The sequence below is a fragment of the Globicephala melas genome, chromosome 10 (assembly GCF_963455315.2).
Source record: "Globicephala melas chromosome 10, mGloMel1.2, whole genome shotgun sequence".
Classification (NCBI taxonomy): Eukaryota; Metazoa; Chordata; class Mammalia; order Artiodactyla; family Delphinidae; genus Globicephala; species Globicephala melas.
Window position 1 is genome coordinate 98001317 of NC_083323.1, and position 27918 is coordinate 98029234.

General features: G+C 42.3%; 2 protein-coding genes across 3 annotated transcripts in view; one reads left to right on the plus strand and one right to left on the minus strand.

The window, feature by feature from the left end:
• NDUFA9 (NADH:ubiquinone oxidoreductase subunit A9) overlaps positions 1 to 427 on the minus strand; it is a 31333-nt gene extending 30906 nt beyond the window's left edge. The window contains exon 1 of the mRNA XM_030834671.3: positions 303 to 427. Within this exon, the coding sequence (XP_030690531.1) occupies positions 303 to 351 (49 nt within the window). The 5' untranslated portion in view covers positions 352 to 427. The remainder of the gene's footprint in view (positions 1 to 302) is intronic.
• AKAP3 (A-kinase anchoring protein 3) lies at positions 292 to 27918 on the plus strand. 2 transcript variants are annotated; one of them, XM_060306403.1, is made up of 5 exons: positions 292 to 414; positions 6294 to 6401; positions 8737 to 8832; positions 18399 to 20714; positions 27604 to 27918. In XM_060306403.1, exons 3-5 carry the CDS (start codon positions 8737 to 8739, stop codon positions 27757 to 27759), a joined length of 2568 nt encoding a protein of 855 aa, XP_060162386.1. In that variant the 5' UTR covers positions 292 to 414; positions 6294 to 6401; the 3' UTR covers positions 27760 to 27918. The 2 variants fall into 2 exon arrangements, with proteins under 2 accessions (XP_060162386.1, XP_030690307.1); XM_030834447.2 differs by lacking the exon at positions 292 to 414 and adding an exon at positions 3132 to 3260.

The window sequence follows — 27918 nt, forward strand, 5'->3', positions numbered from 1 at the left end:
TATAATCCCAAACGCTTACAACCCTATCAGTACTTTCTCGGTCTTTCACATGTCCCCCTTTTTCCTCTCCCCTTCGCGTTGCTCACGTTCTCCCAGCGAAGACCCCTTCCCAGGTGCACAATTTAATACGTGAGCCGGGGAAGGGGAGAAAAAAGAGGAACTGGACAGAGGCAGCTCCGGACCTGGAAAAACCAGGGTGCCCAGGGACTCAGCGTGACCGCTGCACCACGGAGCCACTCCCGAAACTTTAGATCCGCATCTTGGACTCCCGATCCGGGGCCGCCGTTCCCGGTGACACTTACGTGACATTGGCAGGGCCCGGACAACTCGGGGGTGAACGGCGGCTGCCATCTTCTCCCACAATGCCCCGCCGCCGGCGCTCGGCCGCCTACGGCCACTAAGCTGGGTCAAAAGGTATCTTTCCCGACTGTCTGCGCAGGCGCTAACCGGGAACGGAAGGGGCGGGTCCGAGGCTAGGGTGAAGAGTGGGCGGGAAGAGTGTTGGGGAGAGAGCTGGAGGGGCTGGGGGGACGCGAGGGAGACGGGGAGGAGGGGAAGTAGAAAGAAAGGAGTCTTGGTGTCGGAATCCCCGGTCTGGAGTGCACCGTAAAGATAACCTCGTGTTGTCGAGGAACCTGAAGTTCACAGTGGACCGGGGACTGACTCAAGGGCAAAATGGCAGCACCGCAGCTCTCCCGACTCTCAGTTCATCGTGCCCTGAAAGTGTCAAATGGGGCGGCCCCGGTGAGGTGGGGAAGGAGGAGGCGTGGCCCCTGCGCTCGGGACGCTCTTCAAGGAGAAAACTCGGGCCCAGGGGACTGGAGGGGGCGGGGACTAAGAGAGAAAAAGTGAGGATGAGAAAGGATGCCGTCGTGGAACCGGAGCAGGTTCCGTCCGGAGCCTTGGCTCTTGCTGTTCCTTTTTCCTGGCGTGTCACCAGCTCAAGTCTTTGCGGGTTGGTGACTTCGGAGACGACTTGTCTGACGTCTTCTATCATTCCACCTGTCCTTTAATTACTCTGATTTATCATAGCCTTTATCTCACCACCTGACATGAATCCAGGGATTCTTAACTTGGACTGCCACCCAGGAGTGGGCTTCAGGGGACTTCCCTGGTGGTCCATTGGTTAAGATTCCGTGCTTCCACGGAAGGACCCAACACAGCCACCCACAGGCGGTGCCCGTTCGAACACTGTTCGGGGAACTAAGGTCCTGCGGGCCGCATAGAGTGGCCAAAGAAAAAGGAGTGGGCTTCAGGAAGTCTGCGAACTTCCTGAAGTGTCGTGTCAAAGTTAGTGGGCGTGTATGCCATCTGCACGTTTTTCTAGGAGGAAACTTAAGATGGCTCTCTCTAGGGCAAAGGTTTGCAATTTTTTTTTTAAACTGTGGATCCGTTGGGAGTCTACATTGTTCCAGAAAGTATAATAGTATCCAGAGCTTATGGAAATTCCAGAAAGATTTGCATTTTTGAATACTTTCTTCGGGGCAACCTTTCAAGCTCCCTGAGTAGGGACAGCGATCAGCAGCCTGTCGTGAGACATCTACCTAGGGCGTATCAGAAAACAGAATCGTTTGGGGGAATCTTTCTAGGCTCGGTCATTTCTTCAGTGCTTTGTGTTTTCAGGAAGAAAGGAATGTGCGTTGCTGGGATAGACAAAAGACATGTAGTGATCAGAAGTGGCCTGTTATTAGGCTTGTAAGGTTGGTTGGTCCCACTCTACCCCGCCCCCTCCGCTTACTGAAACGTCATCTTCCACAGTGAATTGGAAGAGGAAAGAAACTCTTGAAGAAATTTTATCAGAGAAGTTTACTAACGCTACACTATTACATTTCTTGGTCTCATCCTATGTTCACTCAGCTTACATTTTGCTAATATTTGATTCTGGAGTCGATATGAATAAAAACATACCTTCCTGATTCTGATGAATTGATAGATCCCATTATCATTGGCCGCATCCTAACACCTGTGTAATATTGCCAGTTATGTTTCATCTCCACGTCAAAGAGTGCTTCACGTTCTCAATACTACTTTCAAGGTGGCATGGTATTGCTGAAACAGCATCGACTTAAAACTCAAAAACTCAGAATGTTAGAGCCCAGTTCTAGTCTACCAGGTATCTGTTGTGAGCTGGGTAAGCTTCTACATCTGTCTAACAGGGAAGAGAACACTTGTCCTGTTTCCTCAGAATGCTACCGGAAGGATCAAGTGACATGGACGTGAAGGCGCTTTGTCCGCTGCAAAGTGCTGTGTGAGTGTACGTGTGTTCTGTTCACATCGCACTCAAGTGTCAAAATCACAGAATGTTAGAGCTGGAGGGGATCTTAAGAGATCAGCAAACTCAATTTCTTTATTTTAAAGATGAAGAAACTGAAACAATATAAAAGATTATCAGTAGATAAATAACCTTGTTGAAGGAAGCTTGTAAACCAGTAAGTCGTTTTTGAATTCATTAACAGTTGTAATCTTTATCCTGTAGCGGTGTTCAGAGAGTCATTAAGAGTACCTAAGGTAACATTCCAAAGAGAGTGTACTGCTATTAAAGTCTCCTCAAGCCTAGAAATGGCCAACCAAACGCTCTTGGTCTGATCAATCTCAGTATGGTTCCTCAGGTCGAGAATTGCAGAGGATGGATTAGTGCTACTGCATCTGACCATCTAAGATTTATTATCACCCAGAGATGGTCAGTTTAGGCAAAATATCTCAGAATTTTTTTTTATATAAAAGTTAAGATGCTTATAGTCAAGAAGAGTCCAGGCTGGACCCCACAAAATGAAGTGATTCCATGGGCTTTGCATAAAAAAATTTAGTAGACCCTCAATTCCTTAATTTCTTATGCTCTGCACCCATCTGGATTTGTTCATGTGTAATACTTTCTTTGTTCTTTTAAATGGAATCCATTGGCATAACTTCCCCCTCCCATATCCCCTACCAAAATTAGACACTTAAATGAGAAAATTAATCTGGAGAAAGCAAGGCCGGTCCTTCCAAACTAAGCATCCGAGCCTTGGAATGTATCTTCACCCCTCCCCTTGGCCTTTGATCACTCAGTTTCTGGCAGCCTCAGCACTGTTGCCATGGAGACAGTGATATCACCAGTTGTGATTCTGATGTCACTCTCCATTCCCAACAAGGGGGAGGTACACGGAAGGCTGAGGGGAGGAAACAAGATCTTGAGCTGAGCACGAACATCCCAGCATCTTCATTGACTTTAAAAGTATATTCTGGAGTCTTCTGTGGTTCACTATTCCAGCTCTACAGAGGTAGGAAATCCCACTGGACTGAGAAAACAGCCCATTTTCTGATCCTCTGTGGTTAAAAGGGAGAATTCAGTGATAAGTGCTGGGCTAACTTTTAATGTTCAACCTCGCCTCCCTCTTTGTCCGGTCAATTTTAGTTTCACATCAGAATCTTCTGGAAATAAATGAGCCTCTCCCTCAGTACCATGATAGCTGAGTGTACCATCTTTGCTGTTGAAGTTTTAATTTTGTTGCAGATTGATCAGATCTCCTTGGCCATACTTTTGGGTACATGAGGGTGTCTTACTGTCTGCTTTCCAATTTCGTGATGTGACTGGAAGCTTGACTGTGTGCTGACTTTTCCTATTCATGTGTGGCTGTTCCAAGAGTTGTTGTTTTTGTTTTTGTTGTTGTTCCCAGTGCTCTAATAGCAAAGTCAGACTGGTATAGCTTAGAGCCCCAATTCTCATCCACTTCCATCCTCTCACTGTTAGTTCTGACTCGGTGGCTAGACAACAGAGAACTGGGGGAAGGCAGGATATATGTAGCTCTGTGGAGAAAATGTCTGTACTAACAGGGCAATGGAGGAAGAGGTTATTACTAAGGGAAAGTGAAACTATAGGAGAACCACAGGAAAGCTGAACAGTGAGTGGTATCACTGAGAAAAAGATACACACACACACACACACTTTTCTAATCCTTATTTAAACAAAATCGCATGAAACTGATTTCATCAACAACCAAATTTATTGAGTGTCTACTATACGCCAGGCACTTAGAGAAAGGGAGTGAGAGAGAAAAAGAGAATGGATGTAATAGAATATATTCTTCCTTTTTTAAACTAGTAATAAAAACTAGTCGAGGGGTGGGCTGGGAAAAAAAAAACAAAACTAGTCGAATAAATTTCAAAACTTGATCAGATATGTATCAACCCTGCAAAAGCTTCATTTATGCTGCCTGTAAATTTGAGTTTTTCTGTGAGCTTAGGAACCTTGAGTAAACAAGAGCTCATCCTTATGATGAATACAGGAAACATGTCTCGAGAGGGAGCTGTGGTCTGGGATACAGCACCATAACCAAGCCCCTGTATTGTTGTGCACTCCTGATTCATGACAGGCACTCCTCAGTTATCTCTGAGGTAATAATCACATTGACATTTTTAAGGAACATTTTAGGTCAGTCCTTCCATTGTCCACAGGGTCCCTCTATTGGCCATAGAAAAAATTCTTAGCTTCCGGAATGTTAACCTGCAGAGCTGTAAATATTTCAATGAATATATCCATTGTGGTTTTTTTAAAACTTATTTATTTATGTATTTTTGGCTGTGTTGTGTCCTCGTTGCTGCGCACAGGCTTTCTCTAGTTGCAGCGAGCGGGGGCTGCTCTTTGTTGCAGTGCACGGGCTTCTCATTGGGGTGGCTTCTCTTGTTGCAGAGCACAGGCTCTTCAGTAGTTGTGGCACGCGGGCTCAGTAGTTGCGGCTTGCGGGCTCTAGAGCACAGGCTCAGTAGTTGTGGCGCACGGGCTTAGTTGCTCCACCGCATGTGGGATCTTCCCAGACCAGGGATCGAACCCGTGTACCCTGCATTGGCAGGCGGATTCTTAACCACTGCGCCACCAGGAAAGCCTTATCCATTGGTTTTAATATTCCCTTTATGGGCCTCAATTTCCTAATCTTTAAAATGAGTATGTTACAATAAATGGTTCCTAAGGTCCATTTATCTTCACATTGTATATAGTTAGCCTTCTTTCCTCATCAAACTTAATAGATAACACAAAGCATCCTTTGCGTCTTTTATTTTCCACCCTAACTCCAGGATATTATTCACTAACTTTGAGGTTAAGAAATGGATGAATCCACTCCTTGGCTCCATTAGTCTCTAGACCCTCCTCTCTTTTCCATTTCGTTATGAGACAGGTATACAGATTCAGGAGTCTGAATATCACTATCATCCAAAGGTATTTAAGTACCTCTTTATATACACTATTATCCAGGACAATTTAGGGAATTTAAAGTCTAAAACAAACTTCATGGATGCAGACCAACATACAGAAGCTATAGAAAATAGAATAAAAACCTCAGGACATATGTGAGTGGAAGTGTTTGCTGACTCTATATAACTAGCAGGTGTGAAAGAAGTACAAGAGTGCTTTTGGCATATCGATTTATTTGTTTTATTGGGATAGGAGGTCTATTAGTAAATCATTGGATAAATATTTACACCTTCGATAAGTCCCTGGGGTGAACATATCCCCTAAAAGAGTCAAGCTTCATGCAGGTCTTAACCAGCCTAGCACACTTGAGCAAGTCATTTCTTTTTTTCTCAGATTCTCCACCTTAAGAAAGAAAAATTGAGCCATCTAGAATTAGAAATAGGCTGTATTCGTATAGTCATTTTTTCAGCAGGCAATTAGAAGGAAAATAATTGATCTGGAAGCTGGTTTTGAAGTTAATTATGAATTCCCTTTGTAACATGAGGATGTATGTTTCTCCCGAGTCCTCAAAGGAGTGCCTACAAAGTGTTTTGATTTTTTGTTTTATCTTTTTGGCCGCTGCCATGCAGCATGCGGGATCCTTAGTTTCCCAACCAGGGCTCTAACCTGCGCCCCCTGCAGTGGAAATGCTGGAAGCGCGGAGTCTTAACCACTGAACTGCCAGGGAAGTCCAAAAGTGTTTTGAGATTCATGAACTCAGGGCACTTCTTCTCCATTCTAGCTACTTATCTTCTGACTTCCTATTTAAGCCAGGTTTGAGATTAGGCTAAAAACTTTCAGCGTCCTCGTTGTTAAATTAGTCTGTCTACCAACGATTTGAAGGTGGAGAATAACAGTAGTCATTTCAGAAATTATTGGCCAGATGATGAAACCTCTGTTGTCACGTAGGAACCATCAGACTGCACCAAGAATGAGACCTGGAATTTGAATGTGAATGTCATTTTGTGCTCATCACTTATGTACCCCATGTGAAAAATAATAGGTCAAAATCATTATTTGGTAATAAGAGCAATAAAGTTCATATGTAAAATCAGCCATTTTTATTTGTGTCTTTCCATTGCAGGTTCCTTATATTTCATGGCAGGAGGGGTGGATAAACTTAGGAATAGTGAAGACAACAAGAAATTAGTCCAGAGCTTTCCTCATAGCTCAGAACCTGTCCTCAGTAAGAGTAAGTGATCACACAGCTTCCTTCCTTTCTGTACTTCATTTCCATCCTTGCTTTTTAATTGTGCTATATAATCTAAGGTCAGTAGATCCTATTGATTTTGTCATTTTCTATTAGAAGTAACTCATTAAGATGAAATGTAAACTGGAGATTAAAAGACCTGCACTGTCAACAGTCCAGGACAGCCTGTTTCCAAGTCTTCTGATTCTTTGGCCAAAGAACAGTGCCCTCCCTTCCTTATGCATGGTAATGGTTCAAGGGTTCGAATATATACACAAAATAGTGAGCTGCTGAGAAACAATACAGGGTTTAACTTCATTGACATTAAAAGCTTCCTTGTTAGGGTTTAAAAAAAAATTAAAATAAGGTACCAAGAAGGTTAGGAAATCTCAGAGAAAATTTTTAAAGAAAAGAATAATTATCTTTCCGGAGCTTGCAAGTCTACTGCGGAGAGGATCTCTCCATATAAGCCCAGGCCCAGGGGTTCTCAATTCTAGATGTACATTAGAATCACCCAGAGAGCTTTTAAGAAATTCAGTGCCTACATTGCCACAGCCTAAAACCACTGAAATAAGATTCTATGGGGATTGGTCTCTCAGATACAGTATTTTTAAACAGTTGATCCTAAGTTTCAGTATTTTTAAACAGGGCGATTCTAAGGTCTAATCAGGGTGGAAAACCCATTGCTTATTCAAGGAATCTACTGTATTGCAGTGTTAGGAAGAGAAAAGAAAGCAGTTTCCCCAGCTCAGTAATCTAAGTTAGTGGGATGTGAAAACAGGAACGCATTCTTTTGGGAGCAAAGAACAGGTGGCTCTTGAAAGATCTTATATTTTCTTTTTAGTAATTACCCATAATGTTACGTATAACAAAAATAATAAATCCACTTACAATTAAGTTTAAATCATGTGTAATCTGTGTTTGAGTTGTGTTGGTTTTATCTGTGGGGGAGATGTATAGCCCACCACGATCTAAAGTCCTTTAAAGCAAATATTTCCAATTAACCAGATATTCAACCGCTAATAATGCTCCATTTATTTCAAGCAATTATTTTTACAACACAATTTCATTGTTAAAAAAATTAGGGTAAGCTTTTGGACTTTATTATAACAGAATTTTAAACCAGTATATTTGTTGGAATTAAAATATAAATATATATGCCTGTTTCACAAAGATGTTTGTGAGGCATTGGGGAGGAAAAATTGGCCATCTTATCCCATGTTGCTTATTAAGAAGTATAGATCTAAGCAACATTTATAACACAAGAAGGGAAACTTCAGTGTGGAAGCCTAGTAATGGCATTCTGTCATGGAAAAAGAGGGCAGAGAGAAGCTGCCCATACTTGTAGATGATCAGTGGGCAAATATGACAACTAGTCCTGTTTCCAAGAACTAGCAAAGATGTGGTGCTGCAGAAAGTGGATGAGACTAAGGCCAAAGGCCAAGGAGTAAGTGGATTAGGGACCATGATGCTCACTTGTGAGATGAGGCAGTGAGAGCAGCGAGTATAAGCAATTCTTCCAAGAAAAATGACTACAAATGAGAGAAGAGAGAAATAGTAGCTAGAGGAGGCTTGGGAGGGAAGAATACATGTAAAATAAATTTCAGCTTTCTGGAAGACCAGGTAGATGGCGGTGCCATTACAGAGGTTAGGGAACAGAGCAAAGAGTCGGGAAGCTTATGAAAAAATCAACGTCAGCGAAAGGACATCACTGCCTCCAGGGCCCTTTGGATGGTGCATATGACGTCTCCCTTCTCCTGGCATTCAGATACTTGGTGGAACCTTGGAGAATGAGAATTCCTCCAGGACCCCTGGCTAATTGGAAGAGGGATTAAGGAAGCCCTTAATCTTAAGGAAGAGATACTAGACTTGCTGCTAATATAAGTAAGTTAGTGCTCTAGGAATTAATTACAGTGAAGCCTACGTTACTGTAAAAAGTTGGTGGAGGCAAGAACAGAGAGGGACAAGTAAATTAATTCTACTCTGATCACATTGAGCTTTGAGCCTGTACTGAAAATCCAAGATCTGGAAGGTCTGTCAAGCCAGGACACAGAGAGCAGGACACGTCTGCTTAGGTTCATTCATGAGCAAATCTATATCAAGCACCTCTAGAATACACCAGCCTCTGGCCTCTGCACTAGAGATACATATGCTTAAGAAATCTTCCTGCAGTTGGGAGCTGAGGATGAAAAGGTCCAGAGTTAAGTGGGTGTGGAGTAGCTCTTGGGACAGGTCTCTGTGGAGACCTGTTTTCCACATCTCAGCCTTTTACCTTATTTCTCCTTCCGTAAAACTAGCCCTTTTGATGACCCATTCTCATTTTTTTTTCTTCTTGCAGATGTCGGATAGGGTTGACTGGTTACAAAGCCAAACTGGAGTTTGCAAAGTTGATGTCTATTCCCCCGGAGATGACCTACCCCAGGACTGGAAAATGGTAAGTGTGAGCCGCCTTATAAGTACTGAGTTAGGAATCTGTGCCATTAAGAGTAGCTTTATTCTCTCCACCACCACCTCTTATTCTTGAAGATGAAGTTATTGGGGGAAAGATGAACTCCTTTAGAACAAGTGATATTGTCATTCTGCCTACATCATTCAACTTAGTATCAGGCACCGTAAGTCAGAGTCCTGTCAGAAGATGGAAACCGCACCAGTAACTGAATATTAAAAACCTGTTCAGTGAAAAGTATTTAACTAAGTTAACTACTAAAAGCTGTGAAAGAAGACTCAAAGAGTTCCAGAAGCAGCAAACGCAGAAGGCAGCTACTACCCCTAGGCTGAAAGAGTAAACAAGGAAGAAACTAAGGCTCACGAAAGCTCCCTCGCCCTCAACCAAGGCTGCTTCAGATCTCCTTGGAGAGAGTGAGCTGCAACAGGACAGCCACCTGCATCCCAGTGGTGCTGAAGACACTTGCCAGAGGGTACAGGGGGGACAGAAGGGAAACGCCTCCCACCTGTGATGACCACATAGTGTCCCTCCAGTGCCCTAGGTCAACAAAGCCAGCTGCCAAAGGAGAAGTGTTTAGAGTCCAGTTCCAGAGTCACAAAGCAAGACAAAAAAGGGTGGACCTGGAGTTGAGAGACAACAATGAATAACTGGCACAGACACTGTGCTGAGTCTTAGGGTCAGAGATAGATAGAAAAATAAATTAGAATTCTCTCCCTTTAAGGATCTCACAATCTAATGGAATCCCCATTGTAATCCTCATCCTTAGTACTAGCATTTATCAAACATCTACTTGCATGTAATGTTACATGATCCATATTCTGTTTGTCCACAGTCTATTTGGTCTGCCTTACATAGCCTAAGAAAGAAAACATTAACAAATCTACATTAAGACATTCGGACATACAGATACTAGATATCCAATTAATGTAGAATGAGTGCTAACTAAAACTGCTTCCACTAGATCTTTTATTTACTCCTGCCCTTTTCTTTAGAAAAACAACAAAAAAATGAGTTTCAATATTAAATTAACAAAAATTTCTCAATTTTTCAATAAGTGAGAAGCACTCTAGCGGATGTAGTAAAGAATTAAAGTTTCTGTCCTCGTAGACCGTATCATTCATTTGGGAAAATAAAAAATACGCATGTGCTCTAAATAACTAGTAGACACCAATTATAAGAAGTTCGTGGTAGTTTGCCAAATGGATTTTCTGGACAGCAATTGCTCTGGGTGTTTACAGAACAGATCATTTAGAAGTGGGAGATAGGGAACATTTTATAAAGTATGTTTAATTGAGTTAGAGGTGAAGAATAGGACGGGAGGTGTATGTGTTGACTTAACACTAAGCTACTGAAGCAGAAGACGGCTGAGGAGAGAAAATTAAACCCCTTAACCCTTTTCATATTCTCCTTCAGGGCCATGAAAATTTTCCCTGTTCTTAATTAAGAAAGACTCAGAAATAATGGGGCATCCACCTTCCCCAACTGTTCAAGATGCTAGTCTATAAGAAAGTTAAAGGATGCAAGAGGGCAAAAGGTTTGGAGGAGATGGGTGTTTGATTGTCAACTCCATCAACAGAAAAAGAAACAGGGTTAGTCTTTCCGCCAGTCACTCTGACTTCATCGGCTACTTCTGCAAAATTCTTCTGGATTGAGTGGAGTCATGCACATAGGGTGCACACATTTTAGTTTAAAAAACGTAAATAGAGACAATTGAAAAGCTAAAACCCACCAAGCTAACACAGCTCTTCAGACTCCATCACGAAGCTCGCTGCTGTGCTAGAGGGTTGTTTTTCCTTAATGTTCTGTGAAAAGGATTGAAAAGTAAAATCTACGTCTGCATTATAATAAGACTGTACATGTTACAGCCTAATTTTGGAAACATGCCTATTTGCAAATAGTGTGCCCATCTGTAAAAGTAGGTAACATTAAGGAATAATTTTCAAAAGGCAAAATCGAGACTCTTAATTAGATACAAAAATGAATGCATGTTAAAGATTTTTTCAACTAATTAATGAGGAAATTGGTGAGACGTATTACAGCCAGTGCAAAGGAGAATTTTTTTAAAAGGTATACTTACAGATCAGGAATGTTGAAACGAATGTGCAAATCAAGGCAAAACTGGCCTCTTCCACAGCTAAACCTCCACTGGACAGAAGTTACGTGTTTGTAGACACGTTGAATTATTTTGCATTGCTATTAATTATCTGCAGCTTACAGAGTTGTAAGGTAGCTCACACAGAATCAGAATCAGGTTATGTGGACGGCTATATGCAATGCTCAGTCTACAGACTATGGACTATAGATAGTGCATAGTTTTCTATTGAAGCACAAATGTTTTTCCTACACTTACCTCCATTTTTATTGAAAAAAATCTCAAAATAAGATAAATTTTGATCACAAAATAAGGCTAGTCTCGTCAGATTTGGTCTGATTATTTATATACTTGTAGCAACCAGATAAGCCTTAAGTTTGCTTTACTGGAACTTTTTATAAGGAGTCACAGATTGGCCTTTAACAGGATCTTTTATTTTATTTTAGTTTTGCCTGCGCCGGGTCTTAGTTGCAGCACGCAGGATCTTCACTGCGGTGCACAGGCTTCTCTCTAGTTGCAGCATGCGGCTCCAGAGCCATGGGCTCTGTAGTTTACGGCACGTGGGCTCAGCAGTTGTGGTGCGAGAGCTTAGTTGCCCCGTGGCATGTGGGATCTTAGTTCCCCAACTAGGGATCGAACCCATGTCCCCTGCATTGGAAGGTGGATTCTTAACCACTGGACCACCAGGGAAGTTCCAAATTGGCTTTTAAAGGCCTCCATTGTTTGCTGTCCTGAGAGCAGGGAGTCAAAACTAAGAAACTCTCTCCACCAGGTTTCACCTGCAGTCCCTAGAAAAATAGGCATGCATTCTGTTGGATTCCTGTGAAACTATTGTTCCTAAACAGAGTCTCAGCCACTTATATTAATCATAATTTTTAACCTAAATACTTTCCAATCTATTTCACAAAGAAACCTGGGAGAGAGGAGGTTTACAATGGTGAACTGTCACATAGCAGCTGAAGTGCAGACTAACAGAGCTTATGGACCAGACAGGACGACTCTCTACAGACATACACATCCCTTATACAATCTAAGTGGCAAAAACAAACACATTCATTAACAGACCCAAAGATTTAACCTCTCTATAGTAATAAAAATAGAAAGCAAAAGCATATAAATTATGCTTAGCTATTAGTGTTTCACTGTTCTATCTTACTTAGAAATGATCTAAGTATCCAGTGAATATCCATTAATTAGCTCAATTTAATACCAGTCCAGTGTTTTAAGTTACATAAAGATGTTGGAACTTTATCATCAAGCTGACATACTATAAAACATAATAACTGTTGAAACAAAGTTGGTCAGGATAAATATTCAATTTGATTAAACACATTTATATTTTTCATGATCTTAAACATTAAGTACAAGTAATACTAGCTGATTGGATCTGCATAACCTGTATAAGTTTATGAAGAGCACATCAACATAAAATAAAAACACATACTTAATGTTATACCTAACTCTGGTAAATCAGAAAAGATGTAGCTGTTCTTATTAAACCAAAGTTATTAAACTAATCTTATTTACCAAAAATTTACCCAACTATGTGAACTTAGACTCCTAAAATATTTCTGAGTTAGGCTCTATAAGAATACTTTTTCCAGTCAGAATAGAGATTCTTTTGCTCAAGAAACGTTATAATATTAACTTGTTAATACCATGTGGAGGTAGGAAGACATTATTACTTACACTTAATGCTTTTCTGAATGGCAGACACATAATGATTCAAACACTGATAAACAGCTTAGAGCCTCAATTCTAAACTTTCATCCAGTAGATTCAAATGTCCAGTGTTTTTTTTTTTTTGCGGTACGCGGGCCTCTCACCGTCACGGCCCCTCCTGTTGCAGAGCACAGGCTCCGGACGCGCAGGCTCAGTGGCCATGGCTCACGGGCCCAGCCGCTCCGCAGCACATGGGATCCTCCCGGACCGGGGCACGAACCCGTGTTCCCTGCATCGGCAGGCGGACGCTCAACCACTGTGCCACCAGGGAAGCCCAAATGTCCGGTTTTTAACCAAAAAAAATTCACAAGCCATACAGAGAAACAGAAAAGTATGGCCCATTCAAAGGAAAGAAAGAAATCAACAGAATCTCTGAAGAAGATCTCTGAAGAAGACCCAGTGGCAGATCTACTAGACAAAGACTTTAAAACGACTGTCCTAAAGATTCTCAAAGAACCAAGGGAAAAATGTGGAGAAAATCAAGAAAATGGTGTATGAACAAAGTGGAAATATCCATAAAGAGATAGAAAACCTAAAGATAAACTAAAAGAAATTCTGGAGCTGAAAAGTACAATAACTGAAATGAAAATATCACTAGAGGGATTCAAAGGCAGATTTAAGCAGGCAGAAGAAAGAATGAGCAAAATTGAAGATAGGACAATGGAAATGATCAAGTCTAAGGAACAGAAAGAAAAAAAGGATTGAAGAAAAGAAACAGAGCCAAAGTGCTCTGTGGGACACCATCAAGAGAACAAACATGCAGCATGGGAGTCCCAGTAGGAGAAGACAGAAAAAAAGGGACAGAGAGAATATTTGGAGAAATAATGGCTGGAAACTTCCCAAATCTAATGAAAGATGTGAATATAAACATCCAGAAGTTCAGTGACCTCCCAATAGGATGAAATCAAAAGACCCACACTGGGGTACATCATAATCACAATTTCAAAAGGCAAAGACAGGGCTTCCCTGGTGGCACAGTGGTTGAGAGTCCGCCTGCCGATGCAGGGGACACGGGTTCGTGCCCCGGTCCGGGAAGATCCCACATGCCGCGGAGCGGCTGGGCCCGTGAGCTGTGGCCGCCGAGCCTGCGCGTCCGGAGCCTGTGCTCTGCAACGGGAGAGGCCACAACAGTGAGAGGCCCGCGTACCACAAAAAAAAAAAAAAAAAAAAAAGGCAAAGACAAATGGAATATGGGTAGAAGTGATGTTTGTCACTTCCAGGCCTGGACAACAAAAGTTTCTCATTCAATCCTCCACAGTCTCTGGTGTTTCCCATACACTGGCTCAAAGGAAAGATTCTGAGTCCCTAAGGGAGGGTGAAACCATGCAAAAGCAGAGCCTGAGTCCCTGAGTCACTGCAAAGAAGGCTGCTCATCAAATGCCCTCTCTAAATGACGTTACACACAGACACTATATACATATTGAATTGTTTTATTATAGTTTATGATACACATCATTCATCTCCCCTAAATCACCTCCGCAAAGTGGGCTATCAGGTTGGTCCCCCTGGTGAATAGTTTGTACACTGGAACCCACTGAGTTTTCCATTTCTTGGAAGTCTTTGCTCTGACTCCACCACCTTTTCTCTGTCCCTTTCTCAGACATGCATACAGGCAGCTCTCTTTCCTACAGCTTCTTCTTAAAACTAAATTTTGTCCTTTTAGAAGTTCACCCTTGTTACTGACCTTTGGTTCAGAAAAATAATTTTTTAAAAGATTCATACGGAAACTCAGTAGTCTCTTCACACCTCCCACCCAGGCTGATGGGAATGAATTGCAGGACACACCCCTAGCCATGCTCTCTTCCGGCACTTCTGTTTTCACCCAGAGCACTACTTCCCATACACGTAGGAAGTCAAGTTATATTCCCTAGTACTCCACAGTTGGTTAACCGCGTTTCACCACATTACCCTACGATCAAGCGTCTTGACTTCTCCTCCTCTTCTCTTACCCTTCTGAAGTCTAATCTTCACTTGACATGTTTAAGGAGTACTACCTGTCTGATACATTCCATTTCAAGGGTACAGATTATTTTGCGCACATTATCTCATTTAATCTTACAATCATATGAGGAAATTATTTAAAAATAATAGTAACTACCATATCCAGCAATTCCACTTCCTGGTATATATCTAAAGGAAACAAAGTCACCATCTCGAAGAGATATCTGCTCCTCTGTGTTCATTGCAGCATTATTAACAACAGCCAGGACATGGACAACAACCCAAGTGTCCATTGACGGGCAATGAATAAAGAAAATGTGGTTCATATATACAGTGGAATATGAGAAGAAGGAAACCTTGCCATTTGTGACAATAGCTGCTATGTGAAATAAGTAAGACAGAGAAAGACAAATACCATATGATCTCACTTATATGTGGGCTCTAAAAAAAAAAAAAGGACACATAAACTCATAGGTGCAGAGAACAGATTGGTGATTGCCAGAGGTGGGTGGGCAAAATGGGTGAAGGAGGTCAAAAGGTACAAATTTCCAGTTATAAAATAAATAAATCCTGGGGGTATAATGTACAGCATGGTGACTATAGTTAATAATACTGTAGTATGTATTTTGTATATTTGAAAGTTGCTAAAAGAGTAGATCTTAAAAGAGCTCAGCACAAGAAAAAAATTTTTGAACTATGTGTGGTGATGGTGGACGTTTGACTTGTTGTGAGATGATCATCTCACAATACGTATACAGATATCGAATGATTACAGGTGTTGTACACCTGAAACTCATGTAATGTTATATGTCAACTATATGTCAATGGAAAAAAAAAACTTTTAGTCATGTGTCAAAGGTAAACATAGAAACCCCAAACTCACCTGTCCGGAGGTTAAAGAACCCTTCTCCTTCCAACTAGGCACGAAATTCCAAACTGATTTGAGCTTAAGGTAGGCAAAAAATACTAGCAAAATAGATTTTCTGTTGTCTGTCACCAACAGAGAATAGATCTCTATAAACCATTAATCCATTAAAGAAATCACCAAATGGTGATACAATAAAACCACATTCTCAAGCATTGCTGCCACTGGTGATTATTGGCCATGGAAGAACCAAAATGAAAACCAAAACCAAAATTCGTAGAGAGGAAAATTAAAACTAAAAAACAGAACGTCTGCAAAGTTCTGTTGCCCTTTGGATTCACCTCTGGGGGCCTAAGGAAAGACGCACCTGGTACACCATCCTCATGATGACGTTTACCTCTGTTAGGCAAAGCTGCTGGACATCTGGCAGAGACTTCCAAAACTGTTAAAAGATCATTTTCAGAGAAAGGTGAAATAATGACTCTCCTATGAATATAAAAATAAATCGTGAAAGATTTTATTTAACTCATTAATGAGGAGCTGGTGCAGTTCAAAGGAGAATCAAAGGAAAGAGACATATATAGATCAGGAATATTGAAGTGAATGTGCAAATGGAAGCAAAACTGACCTTTTCCACAGTGGGAGAGACAGTAAGTAATTCTTCCCTGGTCAGAATTAACATGTGTGTAGACAAGAATTATATTGCATTGCTATCAGTTATCTACAGTTTACAGAGTTATCAAATAGCTCTGAGAGAATCAGAATCAGAAAATGTGGAAAGGTATGCTATAGATTATGCATAGTTTTCTACTAGAGCACAAATTTCCTTATAGTAGCTATTATTCAAATTAGCAGAACCATTTAGGAGGACTCTGAACCAAGCTCGGTAGCCCACAAGCAACTTAAACCAGCCTGTAGAGGTCCAGCTGCTTTTCTCTTCTTCCCAAGTCATCCAAACATAACAGAATACTGTAGGGGTGGAGAGTGCCAATTTTAGAGTCCAAACTAGATTTGAATCCTAGCCCCCATCGTGTAGTAGCTGTGAGATGTTAGTCAGTATTTAACTTCTCTAAGCCTCTTTTCCACCTGTGAAACTGGTAGAGGGATACCCACCTTACAGGGTATGTATGAGAATTAAATAAAATAACATGCATAGAGCACTAAGCACAGTGCCTGGTAGTAGACCTAAGTATTGAACAAATAGTAGCCAGCAATTCTATGATACTTGGTAGTTAAAGTAGCAAATTATGCTTTAAAGATGGGCAGTACCTGTGGTCCTCCCCAGATAGATATAACTCGTTATTACAACGATCCCTTACATTTGATGGTAAGTAGGATACTTTTACATACATTCTTACTTTAGCCTATGTTCAAGTGAAGATTGTAGATTACAGTAGGTGAACATATAAATATGTCCATGTGCTTATCACAGCTAATGTCCACCGAAGAATCTGCATTCACTCAAAACTAATAAATTGTCCACAGATACTAAGTCCTCAATTACAAATCAGATTTTTAACTTAAGTCACGTCAAAGAGTCCACTGGAAGCCATTGAACATATCAGATTGTGCTTGTGTAGCCCAGTAAAGCGATGAATTGGGCACAACTGTCCTTGAATTTTCTAATTTTTTGAAAACTATGCTGGAATAAAGAGACCTAAACAAAACAGATCAACCATAAAAAAATAACAGTTAGTAGCAATACATGAAATCTCTGATTCAGCTCAAATGCTACCTCTGTAGCTGCTGACAGTCAGATCTTTTTTTATATATAAATTTATTTATTTAATTTATTTTTTGGGCTGCATGGGGTCTTCGTTGCTGCGCACGGGCTTCCTCTAGTTGCAGCAAGTGGGGCCACTCTTGGTTGCGGTGCACGGGCTTCTCATTGCGGTGGCTGCTCTCTCTTTTTTAAAGTATTTTAAAAATTTATTTATCTATTTATTTATTTTTGGATGCGTTGCATCTTCATTGCTGTGTGCGGGATTTCTCTAGTTGCAGCAAGTGGGGCCACTTTTCATTGCGGTGCCCGGGCTTCTCATTGCAGTGGCTTCTCTTGTTGCGGAGCACGGGCTCTAGGCGCACGGGCTTCAGTAGTTGTGGCACGCGGGCTCAGTAGTTGTGGCTCTTGGGCTCTAGAGCTCAGGCTCAGTAGCTGTGGCACACGGGCTTAGTTGCTCCACGGCATGTGGGATCTTCCCAGACCAGGGCTCGAACCCATGTCCCCTGCGTTGGCAGGCGGATTCTTAACCACTGCACCACCAGGGAAGCCTGCAGTGGCTATCTTGTTGCGGAGCATGGGCTCTAAGTGCGTGGGCCTCAGTAGTTGTGGCACACGGGCTCAGTCGTTGTGGCTCACGGGCTCGAGAGCGCAGGCTCTGGAGTTGTGGCGCACGGGCTTTGTTGCTTCTCGGCATGTGGGATCTTCCTGGACCAGGGATCAAATCCATGTCCCCTGCTTTGGCAGGTGGATCCTTAACCACTGAGCCACTGGGGGAGCCCTGACAGTCATATCTTAAGGACAGTTGTTTTTGGAGTCAGTATAGTGCAGTGGCCAAGAGCATGGGCCCTGGAGTCACTGCCTGGGTTGGAATTCCTCCTCCGTCAATGATTATAGCTGTATAACCTGAGGTAAGAAACTGACTTAAATCTCTCAGTTCTTCAATTTCCTCTTCTGTAAAATGTGGGTAATAAGAGAGCTAGCATTTAAGTTTACTGCCAGAATAATATTAAATGAGATAACAGGCCTAAAATACTTGCAGCAGTGCCTGATACCTAGTAAGCACTCAATAAATGTCAGTTACATCTATGGGGCTGACGGAGCAGTTAAGACTTGAGAGAGGCGACCATTTTTGTAACTGCTCTTTGAGGTTGTCCTGAATATCCCATATCTTTGCGTTGTTGTAGTTGGATGAATCCTTGTCTGTTTTTCAGGAAGACTCACATGATCCCATCAGGGTGCTCAGCTGGCTCCGCAGAGACCTGGAGAAAAGCACAGCAGAGTTCCAAGATGTTAGATTCAAGCCTGGAGAAGCATCATTAGGTGGGGAAATGGTCCACTCAGGAGACCCACACAAAAGTTTCTGTGTGGACTATTATAACACCACCAGCAAGGGCAGTCCAGGGAGATTGCATTTTGAGATGAGTCACAGAGAGAACCCTTGTCAGGGCCCCAGTGCCCACGCTGGTAACAGGAGCTCAGTAGACGAAGTTTCCTTCTACGCCAATCGCCTCACAAATCTCGTCATAGCCATGGCCCGCAAGGAGATCAACGAGAGGATTGACGGCTCTGAGAGCAAATGCATCCATCAGTCAGTGTACGTGGGGGATAAGCCCGCACCCAAAAAAAGCCTGAGCAAGGTGGCATCAGAGCTGGTGAACGAGACTGTCTCTGCCTGTTCCAGAAACTCCACCTCGGATAAGCCTCCTGGCTCCTCTGACAGAGCCTCAGGAACATCACAGAGTCCCGTGAATTTAAAATACAAAAGTGCTTTGAAGATCAAGGACAGCACCAAGGAAAGCAGGGGTCCAGACGACAAGCCTTCTTCTAAGAAGTCTTTCTTCTATAAGGAAGTGTTTGAATCTTGTAACGCAAGTGATGCCACAGAGGGCAGAAGGTCCTTACCCGCAGAGGGAGAGATGTTGAGAGAGCAGGAAAAGCCCAATGACTTCACAGCTTCTGTCAGTCAAGGGATCATCACCTATGCTAACAGTGTGGTGTCTGATATGATGGTCTCCATCATGAAGACACTGAAGATCCAAGTGAAGGACACGACCATTGCCACCATCCTGCTAAAGAAGGTCCTGATCAAGCACGCGGAAGAGGTGGTCTCAGATCTCATCGACTCCTTCATGAAGAACCTCCACGACGTCACAGGGGCCCTCATGACTGATACGGACTTTGTCTCGGCCGTGAAAAGAAGTCTCTTCGTTCATGGAAGCCAGAAGGCCACAGATATCATGGATGCCATGCTGAGTAAACTCTACTCAGTGATATTTGCCAAGAAACCTCCTGAGACTGTCAGGGAAACCAAGGACAAGTCTGAGAGTTATTCCCTCATGTCCGTGAAAGGAACGAGTGACCCTAAAAACCGAAACGTCAGCTTTGCATCCATGAAATCTGAAGGTAAATTGAGGGAAAAAATAGGCTCTCCTGCACCCAAACCCGAGAAGGAGAAGACTTGTGTTGAAACTCTGGGCGAGCACATCATCCAAGAGGGCCTGTCCCTGTGGCATAAAAACCAGCAGAAAGAAGGAAAATCTCCAGACCTCCAGTGTGCACCGCTTGCAGCTTCCAACAAACAGCATAAACCTGCGCCAGACTCTCCCTCGGGAGTTCCTCTCGATCCTAGCAACCTCAGTCCCTCTATGCATCACCCAGAGAAACTGGAGAATTTTATGCATGACTCTGAGTCCTGGGCCAGGGACCTGATCGTATCCGCCTTACTTCTGATTCAGTACCACCTGGCCCAGGGGGGAAGCATGGATGCACAGAGTCTCCTTAAAGCTGCTGGCGGCACCAACTTGCAGGCCAACAACAAGTCCCCTGCAGTTTCTGATGAGTCCGGCCTTAGGTCTCCTCATATGGGGGTTGACCAAGAAGCAGCAGAAAAGAAGGATCTAATGAGCGTTTTCTTCAACTTCATCCGGAACTTACTCGGTGAGACCATTTTCAAGAGCGACCGTAGCTCTGAACCCAAGCCAACTAAGGAAGAAGACAGTCCCCAGTGTGAAAGACCTGTAAGTCCTTCTCCCATCAAACTAAATGAAGGCGATGAGGCTGGAGGTACTTTTGCTGGGCTGACCAAGAAGGTTGCTAACCAGCTAGATGACCACATGAACAAGCAAATGGTAGAACATCTGATGGACTCAGTGATGAAGCTGTGTCTCATTATTGCCAAGTCCTGTGACTCTCCATTGGCAGAAGTAGAAAGTAATAAGTCTGGGGACACCAACAGGCCAACTTCATCCTCCCCAGATAGTCTACATGAGTGTTTGTCAACCAAGGGCACAGGGGCAGCAGAGATCCTCCTGAAGAATGCTTATGAAGCTATCTACAACGAATTGAGAGGCATATCAGCACCGCTCCCCGAAGGGTCTGCAGCACCCAAAGTGATTGTCAGCAGTCACAACCTAGCCGATACGGTTCAGAACAAGCAACTCCAAGCCGTTCTTCAATGGGTGGCCGCCTCTGAGCTCAATGTCCCCGTGTTGTACTTTGCTGGTTATGATGAAGGAATCCAGGAGAAGGTAAGGAAGTAGAATCGGGAATTTGGGAAGATTTTTTAGGGGTTAATTAGGGTTTTAAGTTCTTTTTTTCTTTCTGAATGGAAAGAGAGCCACGAGAAGGGTAGAATGGGGACAGTAAAAATTTGAAGCTCATGCCTCGTGGTAGAGATAATGGGTAAATTAAAATTCAATTTTGCCCACTAGGAGGCGTATCAAAGGGTAAAAGGGAGAGAAATCATTTTTTTTCCTCTTTTTTTTTCTGCGTATATTGATGGGAGTGCACAAATAAGGAACCTCCAAGAGACTTGGTGAAAGAATCAGATTAAGGTCTGGGCTCAGGTTGAATTCTGCATGACAGCTTTGCCCAAAGAACGAGAAGGAGCTGCTGGGAAGCATCCCATCCTGGGGATGTGCTGCTGGGCCGGGGAGGCGGGGGGGGGGGGGGGGGGGGTGAAGGGTGGACTGATGGCCTTTTCAAGCCTGTCATTCCTCTCTTAGCTGGTGGTCTAGGAAGTGTTGGGGATTTGAAGGGATTCAATAAATAACATCCCTCTACCCCTCACCGTGGGTTCTGAGTCAGTTGAGAAGTAAGACCAAAGAATAAGGCAGATGGAAAATCAGCTTATTACTGTTCTTACTGGTAAAGGTAAGTGTGCCTTCTAACTCCTTTCTTCTCCCAGGTTAGGCCTTGGAACTGCTCACTGAAGGGAAATTTGGGGTCCAGAAAGCTTTTGTTTATGTAGTTGCCGTTTCATGCTAGTGTGGGAGAATTAAGAGAGGCCATCTCCACAGCACGCACGCGCACACACACACACTCAGGATTTTTTATTATTTTCCCTCAATTGAGAAAAGTAGAACAATGGCATTTTAAGTAGTAGAAGGTGGCACGAGAGGCCGGGATTATTTATAAAAAGCATTCATCTTCTTAGAAACCAGAGGATGTGGAGAAAGAGGCTTTCTCTGTTTAATATGGGGTATCAGTAACCCTCGTAACTGGGTTACTTGGTTTATCTGATGACCGGGAAGACACAGAACTGTGTAGCATACAGAATAGGCCACACTCAGGCTAAGCGAGAAACTGTGTCATCTGTAGACTTGCTACTCGTGCGGTCTGTGGACCGACAGCATTGGCATCGCCTGGGAGCTCAGTACAAGTGCAGAATCTCAGGCTCCACTCCTGACCTACTGAATCAGAGTCTTCGCTTTAGCAAAATCCCCAGGTGATTTGTGTGCATATGTTCCACTTGGGCTAAAGGACAGAACGTGGAGATCCAATCTTAGGTTTATCCCTAAGAGTCCTCGGCAAGTTCTGTCTCTTTACAGTTTTTCCAGTCTGTACAACAGACAAGTGTTTTGGCACGTAGTAATTAGCGGATGGGCCTGTATTCACAAAAGCTGTAGACGGATGCAAAAAATCTAAAAAGCCTAGCTTTCATGTGCACAGTGTGAAGCGGGCTTTGTTCTGACACCATCTTTTAAGTCATCCCCATCATACATAACACATTCTGATTTTAGGTTATTTTGAATCAGAATGTCTGTGATAGAATTCTCTAAAATGGGGACAGTGGACTTGCAGGCCTCCTTGTTCTACACACACGCACATCTTTGCCCAAAGTAAAGACTGTCATCTCTTTCCTTGAAGAGTGGAAGGGTTGGGCAGCAGCGTGTCCAACTTCAACTGAGTGGATTTGCTCTGAGCGTCAGTATATGTTTAAGAACAGCTGGACGAAGTCTACATCAAAGAAACTACCTAAAAATGAGTCACAATTTGTTTTTGGAAAGAGATTTAATTAACATATGCAAACGTTTTCACGCGATGCAGGTGATTGAACCTGGTAACACTGGGATGCCCATGAGCCCAATTCCTTTAAACAAATTTGCATCCATTTTTGAAGAAGTATGTGTGCATAGTTCAAAATCCAAAGGCACAAAAAAAGATGCACACTTAAAATTAAGGGCTTTTTCTCATCTTTATCTCCCATCCCATTGCCCTCCCTGGAGAAAACCATTCTGATCAATTTCTTGTTTATCCTTCCAGAAATGCCTATGCATGTACAAGTTAATACTTTTATATACTTATCTTTCTTTAAGTCACAAATGGTAGTCTTTTATCTATGTGTATATATTCTCTTCTGCAACATATAGAGTTGCCACATTCTTTTCTAATGGCTGCATATTTACTGTATGCAGGTGCTGTATGTCACCACTCTTCTACGGATGGACATTTCAGTTACCAGTATTTTGCTGCTATAAGCAATGCTGTATGCACAGATTCCAATGTATCTGAGCATGTGCTTGTAGATTGGATATGTATTCCCCAATGCCTTTTGTAGAGCTTGCACCAACAATATGACAGTGTCTACTTGCCACAGTTTAACCAACAGTCCATTCCAGACTTTTGACCTTTGCCAGGTGTCGCCTTACTTTTCACATATCTTATTAGGAACGAGGGTGAATACCATTTCATATGTTTAAGAGCCATTTTTCAGTCCTTTTTCATGGATGAATTACTTGTTCATGCCCTCTGCCCATTTTTCTGTTGGGTTGTTGGTCTTTTTTTCTTTATCTCTGAGAGTTTTTTTATATACAAGGAAATTAGCCTTTGTGATATTTTTATCATTTGACTTTTGATTGGTGTTTTTTGTTGTTTTTGCCATACAGAATTTTGAAAATGTTTATGTAGTCAAATATGACAGTTTATCTTTTATTTTTCCTAGATTTTGTGTCATATTTTGGAAAACATTCTCTACCACAAAATATTAACAAGACTTCCCCATGTTTTTCTTCTAGTATCTTTATGATTTTTTAAAAAAAATGTTTAAAACTTTGATCCATGTTGAATTTGTTTTCACATAAGGTGTGATGTAGGGATGCAATCTCTTATTTTTTTTTCCAGATAGCTGTCTTTTTTTTTTTTAACATCTTTATTGGAGTATAATTGCTTTACAATGTTGTATTAGTTTCTGCTGTATAACAAAGTGAATCAGCTATACATATACGTATATCCCCATATCCCCTCCCTCTTGCGTCTCCCTCCCACTCTCCCTATCCCATCCCTCTAGGTGGTCACAAAGCACCAAACTGATCTCCCCGTGCGATGCAGCTGCTTCCCACTAGCTCAGATAGCTATCTTTGTTTTTTTTCCAAAGCCTTCTATTCCATTGAATCATTTGTCTATTCTTACTAGTTTAATACTATTTTCATAGCATATTGATTTAATTACTGTAATTCTATAATATGGTTTAATATCTGATAAGGACTAGAGACTCCTTATTTCTCTGTCTCAGAAATTTTCTAGGCGCTATTTCTCAGCTTCACCCCCAGCTGCAGGCAACCATCAACCTGCTTTCTAGCATTACAGATTTGCCTCTCCGACATTTTACATAATGGAGTCATAAACTGTGCAGCCTTTTACATCTGCCTCTGTACACCTAGCATAACGTTTTTGAGGTGTATCCATACTGCGGTATATGTCAGTAGTTCATTTCTTTTATTGCTGAATATTTTATATGTTTTCTCTGTCCACTCACCAGTTAACAGACATTTGGGTTGTTCCCACTAGTTGGCTATTATGAATAACGCTTCTGCGCACATTCACATGCACATCTCTGTGTGGACGTAACGTTTTCATTTCTCTTGGGTGACAAGGAGTGTAACTGCTGCATCTTACGGTAAGTGTACTTTCTTAAGAAGCTGTCAAACTGTTTTCCAAAGTGGCTGTACCATTTTACGTTCCTACCAGCAATTTTTGTTGATTTCAGTTTCTCATTATTCTTTTTTTTTTAAATTATAGCTGTTACAGTGGTTTCTGAGTGTGGATTTAATTTGACATACATACATTAAAATGACTAAAGATGTTGGACATCTTTTTTATGTGTTCATTAGCCATTCATATATATTCTTTGATGAGTTTTCTGTGTAAATCTTTTGCCTATATTTTGACTGGGTTACAAGAATATAAAGTTACAAGAATTCTTTATGTATTCCGGATACAAGTCCTTTATCAGATATGTATGATTTGCAAATATTTTCTCTCAGTATGTATCTTGTCTTTTTACTTAATGGACTGCTTCAAAAAGCAAAAGTTTTTAATGATGACATCTAATTTATCACTTTTTGCTTTCATTGCTTGTGCTTTTGATGTCATATCTGATAAATCTTTGCTTAACTCAGTGGTTCTCAACTGGAGGCAGTTTTGCCCCCAAGGGACATTAGGCAGTGCCTGGAGACGTATTTTCTTGTCACAACTGGGAAGGGGCAGTCTAGTGGGGAGAGGCCAGGGATGCTATAAACATCCTACAGTGCACAGAACAGCCCCTCAGCAAAGAATTACCTGGTCATAAGGTCAGTAGAGCCAGATTGCGAAACCCTGACCTAATAACCAGGGTCATGAAGATTCTCTTGTTTCTTTTCTTCTAAATAATAATTTCAGCTCTAATATTTAGGTCTGTGACCCATTTTGAGCTCATTTTCATGTATAATATGAGGTAGGTGTCTAGATTCTAGATTCACACTTCTGCGTGTGGGTATGCAGTTGTCTTCAGCACCTTTGTCGAAAAGACAAATGGACATCTGGCCCTTTTGAATTCTTCCCCCTTTATACCAACAGAATCACCACAAATGTTGAGGTTCAAGCTCTCTTTTGATTGGTGTTTTCATGGTACGTCTTTTGCCATAATTTTACTTTTAGCTTACCTATATCACAAAATGGCACAGCCACTTTGGAAAAGAGTTTGCCAGTTCCTTAAGAAAGTATACTTACCGTAAGGTGGCTCACGTTACCATTTTCCATAGGCAACGTAAGTAGGGTCATGTTTTTAAACTATTCTGACAGCAGTTGGTGTGTTTAGACCATTTACAGTTAGCCTAATTATTGATATGCTTGGACTTAGGCCTATTATTTTAATGTTAGTTATGCTTAGTCTCTCTGCTTTTCCTGTTTTTCCTTTTGTTGCCTTCTTTTGGATTATTTAAACAGTTTTTAGTTGTCCATTTTAATCTATCGTGTTTTCGTCTGCATCTCTTTGTGTAGTTTTTTAGTGGTTTCTCTGGGGATCACGATAACATACCTAACTTTTCAGAGTCTAACTAGAGTCCATAGTTACCACTTCAATTGGAATGTAGAAATCTTCCTACCATATAGGTCCCTTTACTCTTCTGCCTTAGGTTGCAGTTATTTTATGTATTTAGTTGCAAAAATCCTTAGGCAATGTTATTTTTGCTTTCAACCGTAAAGCACATTTTAAAGAATGGAGGCGAATCGTTTACCGTTTATCCTGAGATTTTGACTGTCTCTTTTGTTCTTTGTTCACTCCTTATGTTCCCAGTTTCCTTCTGATACCATTTTCCTTTTGCCTGAACAACAAGAGTGCATTTTCTGGCAATGAATTCTCTTAATTTAATACGAATTTTTCTTTATTTGACCTTCATTCCTGAAGTATATGTTTGCTGGACATAGAATTCTGGTTTGATAGTTCTTTTCTTTTAGTGCTTAAAAAGTGCTGTTTCACCTCCTCTGTCCTCTATGGTTTCTGACGAGAAACCTGCTGTCGTTCGAATTGTTCCCTTTCACAAAATGTGCCATTTTTCTCTGACGGCTTTTCGATTTTTTTTTTTTCTTTTTCTTCAGTTTTCAGCAATTTGACTGCAGCGGGTCTTGAAGTGAATTTCTTTGGGTTCATGTTGTTTCAGCTTCACTACGCTTCTTGAATGTGTCAGTTATGTCTGTTGGCAAATAGGGGAAGCTTTCACTAAGTATGTGTTCTGTACTCCCCTCTTTCTCCTCTCCTTCTGGGATTCTAATGGCATAGAGGTAAACCTTTCGGAATTGTTTATTTTCTCAGTCGTTTTGAAAGAGGCTGAATCAGTCTCTTACCCTGTTCAGCGTGACGCACTTCTTCAGGTTGACTGGGTTTCCTCTCTCATCTCCGTCCATTTAGTTTTCATTTGGGATTTTGTATTATTGTTTAGTTCCAAAATTTCCATTTGGGTCTTCTCTATATCTCCTCTTTGCGGAGACTCTGTCTTTCCATTTGTTTCAGGAGTATCCTCATTATTGGGCTGGCCAAAAAGTTCATTTGGGTGTAGCCGAAGATGTGATGGGAAACCCCGAACGAACTTTTTGGCCAACGCAATACTTCAGTCTGCACGGAATTTCCCCTGGAACAGTTCCTGATTTTTGGCCTGTTCATTTGCCCTTTGACTTTCTCACACAGTCAGGTGCGGAATGCACAAAATATAAACTTTGATTCCTTTGTTGCTGCGAGGATTCCGGGTGGGATAGCAATGGACTGTGCTCACATTAGAATACTTGCTTTGGCTCATGGTTTCTCATTTTAAGCTTGGGAAGAGACCTGGGTATGAGTATTACCTCCGCTAATTTCTAGCATTGTATTACTGACAGTCTTCACCTCTCCGGGCAGCGTTTTCGTGGGGGTTGAATGGATCTTTGAGTCACCTTCCTGCTCTAACATCCCAGTGTTGTCTGGTCTATGGGGCAGGGAAAGCAGCACCCACATTTGTCCTTTGTCTCTTTCTCTCCTGCCCTTGTCAGTCTTGGGACAATGATGGAGCCCGTTTTATGATGCTACAGTGAACTTAAGAACTTTAGAATCCTGAGAAGGCAAGAAGACCATTGACCAAACACCCACTGGGAGCAGGAGGTTTTTAGTCTTAGTGGGAAATCACATTTTCCGTATCACGGACAGGGGGATGTTACTTAAATTAAGGGCGATGTAACCACCTTTCTTCTGTCAGACAGGCCAGCGAGCGGCCCGGTTACGGACATCTCCTCAGCGTCCCCCTCGAGGCCCCCCCGCCGCAGGGGCTCTTTTGCCCTTGCCTCGGCAGCCCTTCCCCGCCCTCGGTGGGATGCTCGGCCGCTCACCACTGCTTTCCTTCCCTCCCTCAGCTACTTCAGCTCTCGGCAGCCGCCATGGAAAAAGGGCGCAGCGTAGGTGAGGTTCTGCAGTCGGTGCTGCGCTATGAGAAGGAACGACAGCTGCACGAGGCTGCGGGCAACGTCACGCGGCTGCAGCTGCTGGACTGGCTGATGGTGAACCTGTGATGGGGCCGCTGCCCTCCCCTCTTCCCGCGCTGGGCCCGGCCCTCGTCCCCTCCCTGCCTTCTCACCTCCGCAGCCCCCGCCTCCGTATCATCACAGAGCCCCAGCGTCACCTTCATACCACTCACATCCAAGACACGTCATCTTGTGCTAGTCCCTGGA

Bases quoted from the DNA above. Each gene is read 5' to 3' on its own strand.
- AKAP3 (XM_060306403.1), top strand. From the start codon at position 8,737: ATGTCGGATAGGGTTGACTGGTTACAAAGCCAAACTGGAGTTTGCAAA. The intron at 8,833-18,398 runs GTAAGTGTGAGC...TCTGTTTTTCAG, and splicing joins TACCCCAGGACTGGAAAATG to GAAGACTCACATGATCCCAT. The intron at 20,715-27,603 runs GTAAGGAAGTAG...TCCCTCCCTCAG, and splicing joins ATGAAGGAATCCAGGAGAAG to CTACTTCAGCTCTCGGCAGC.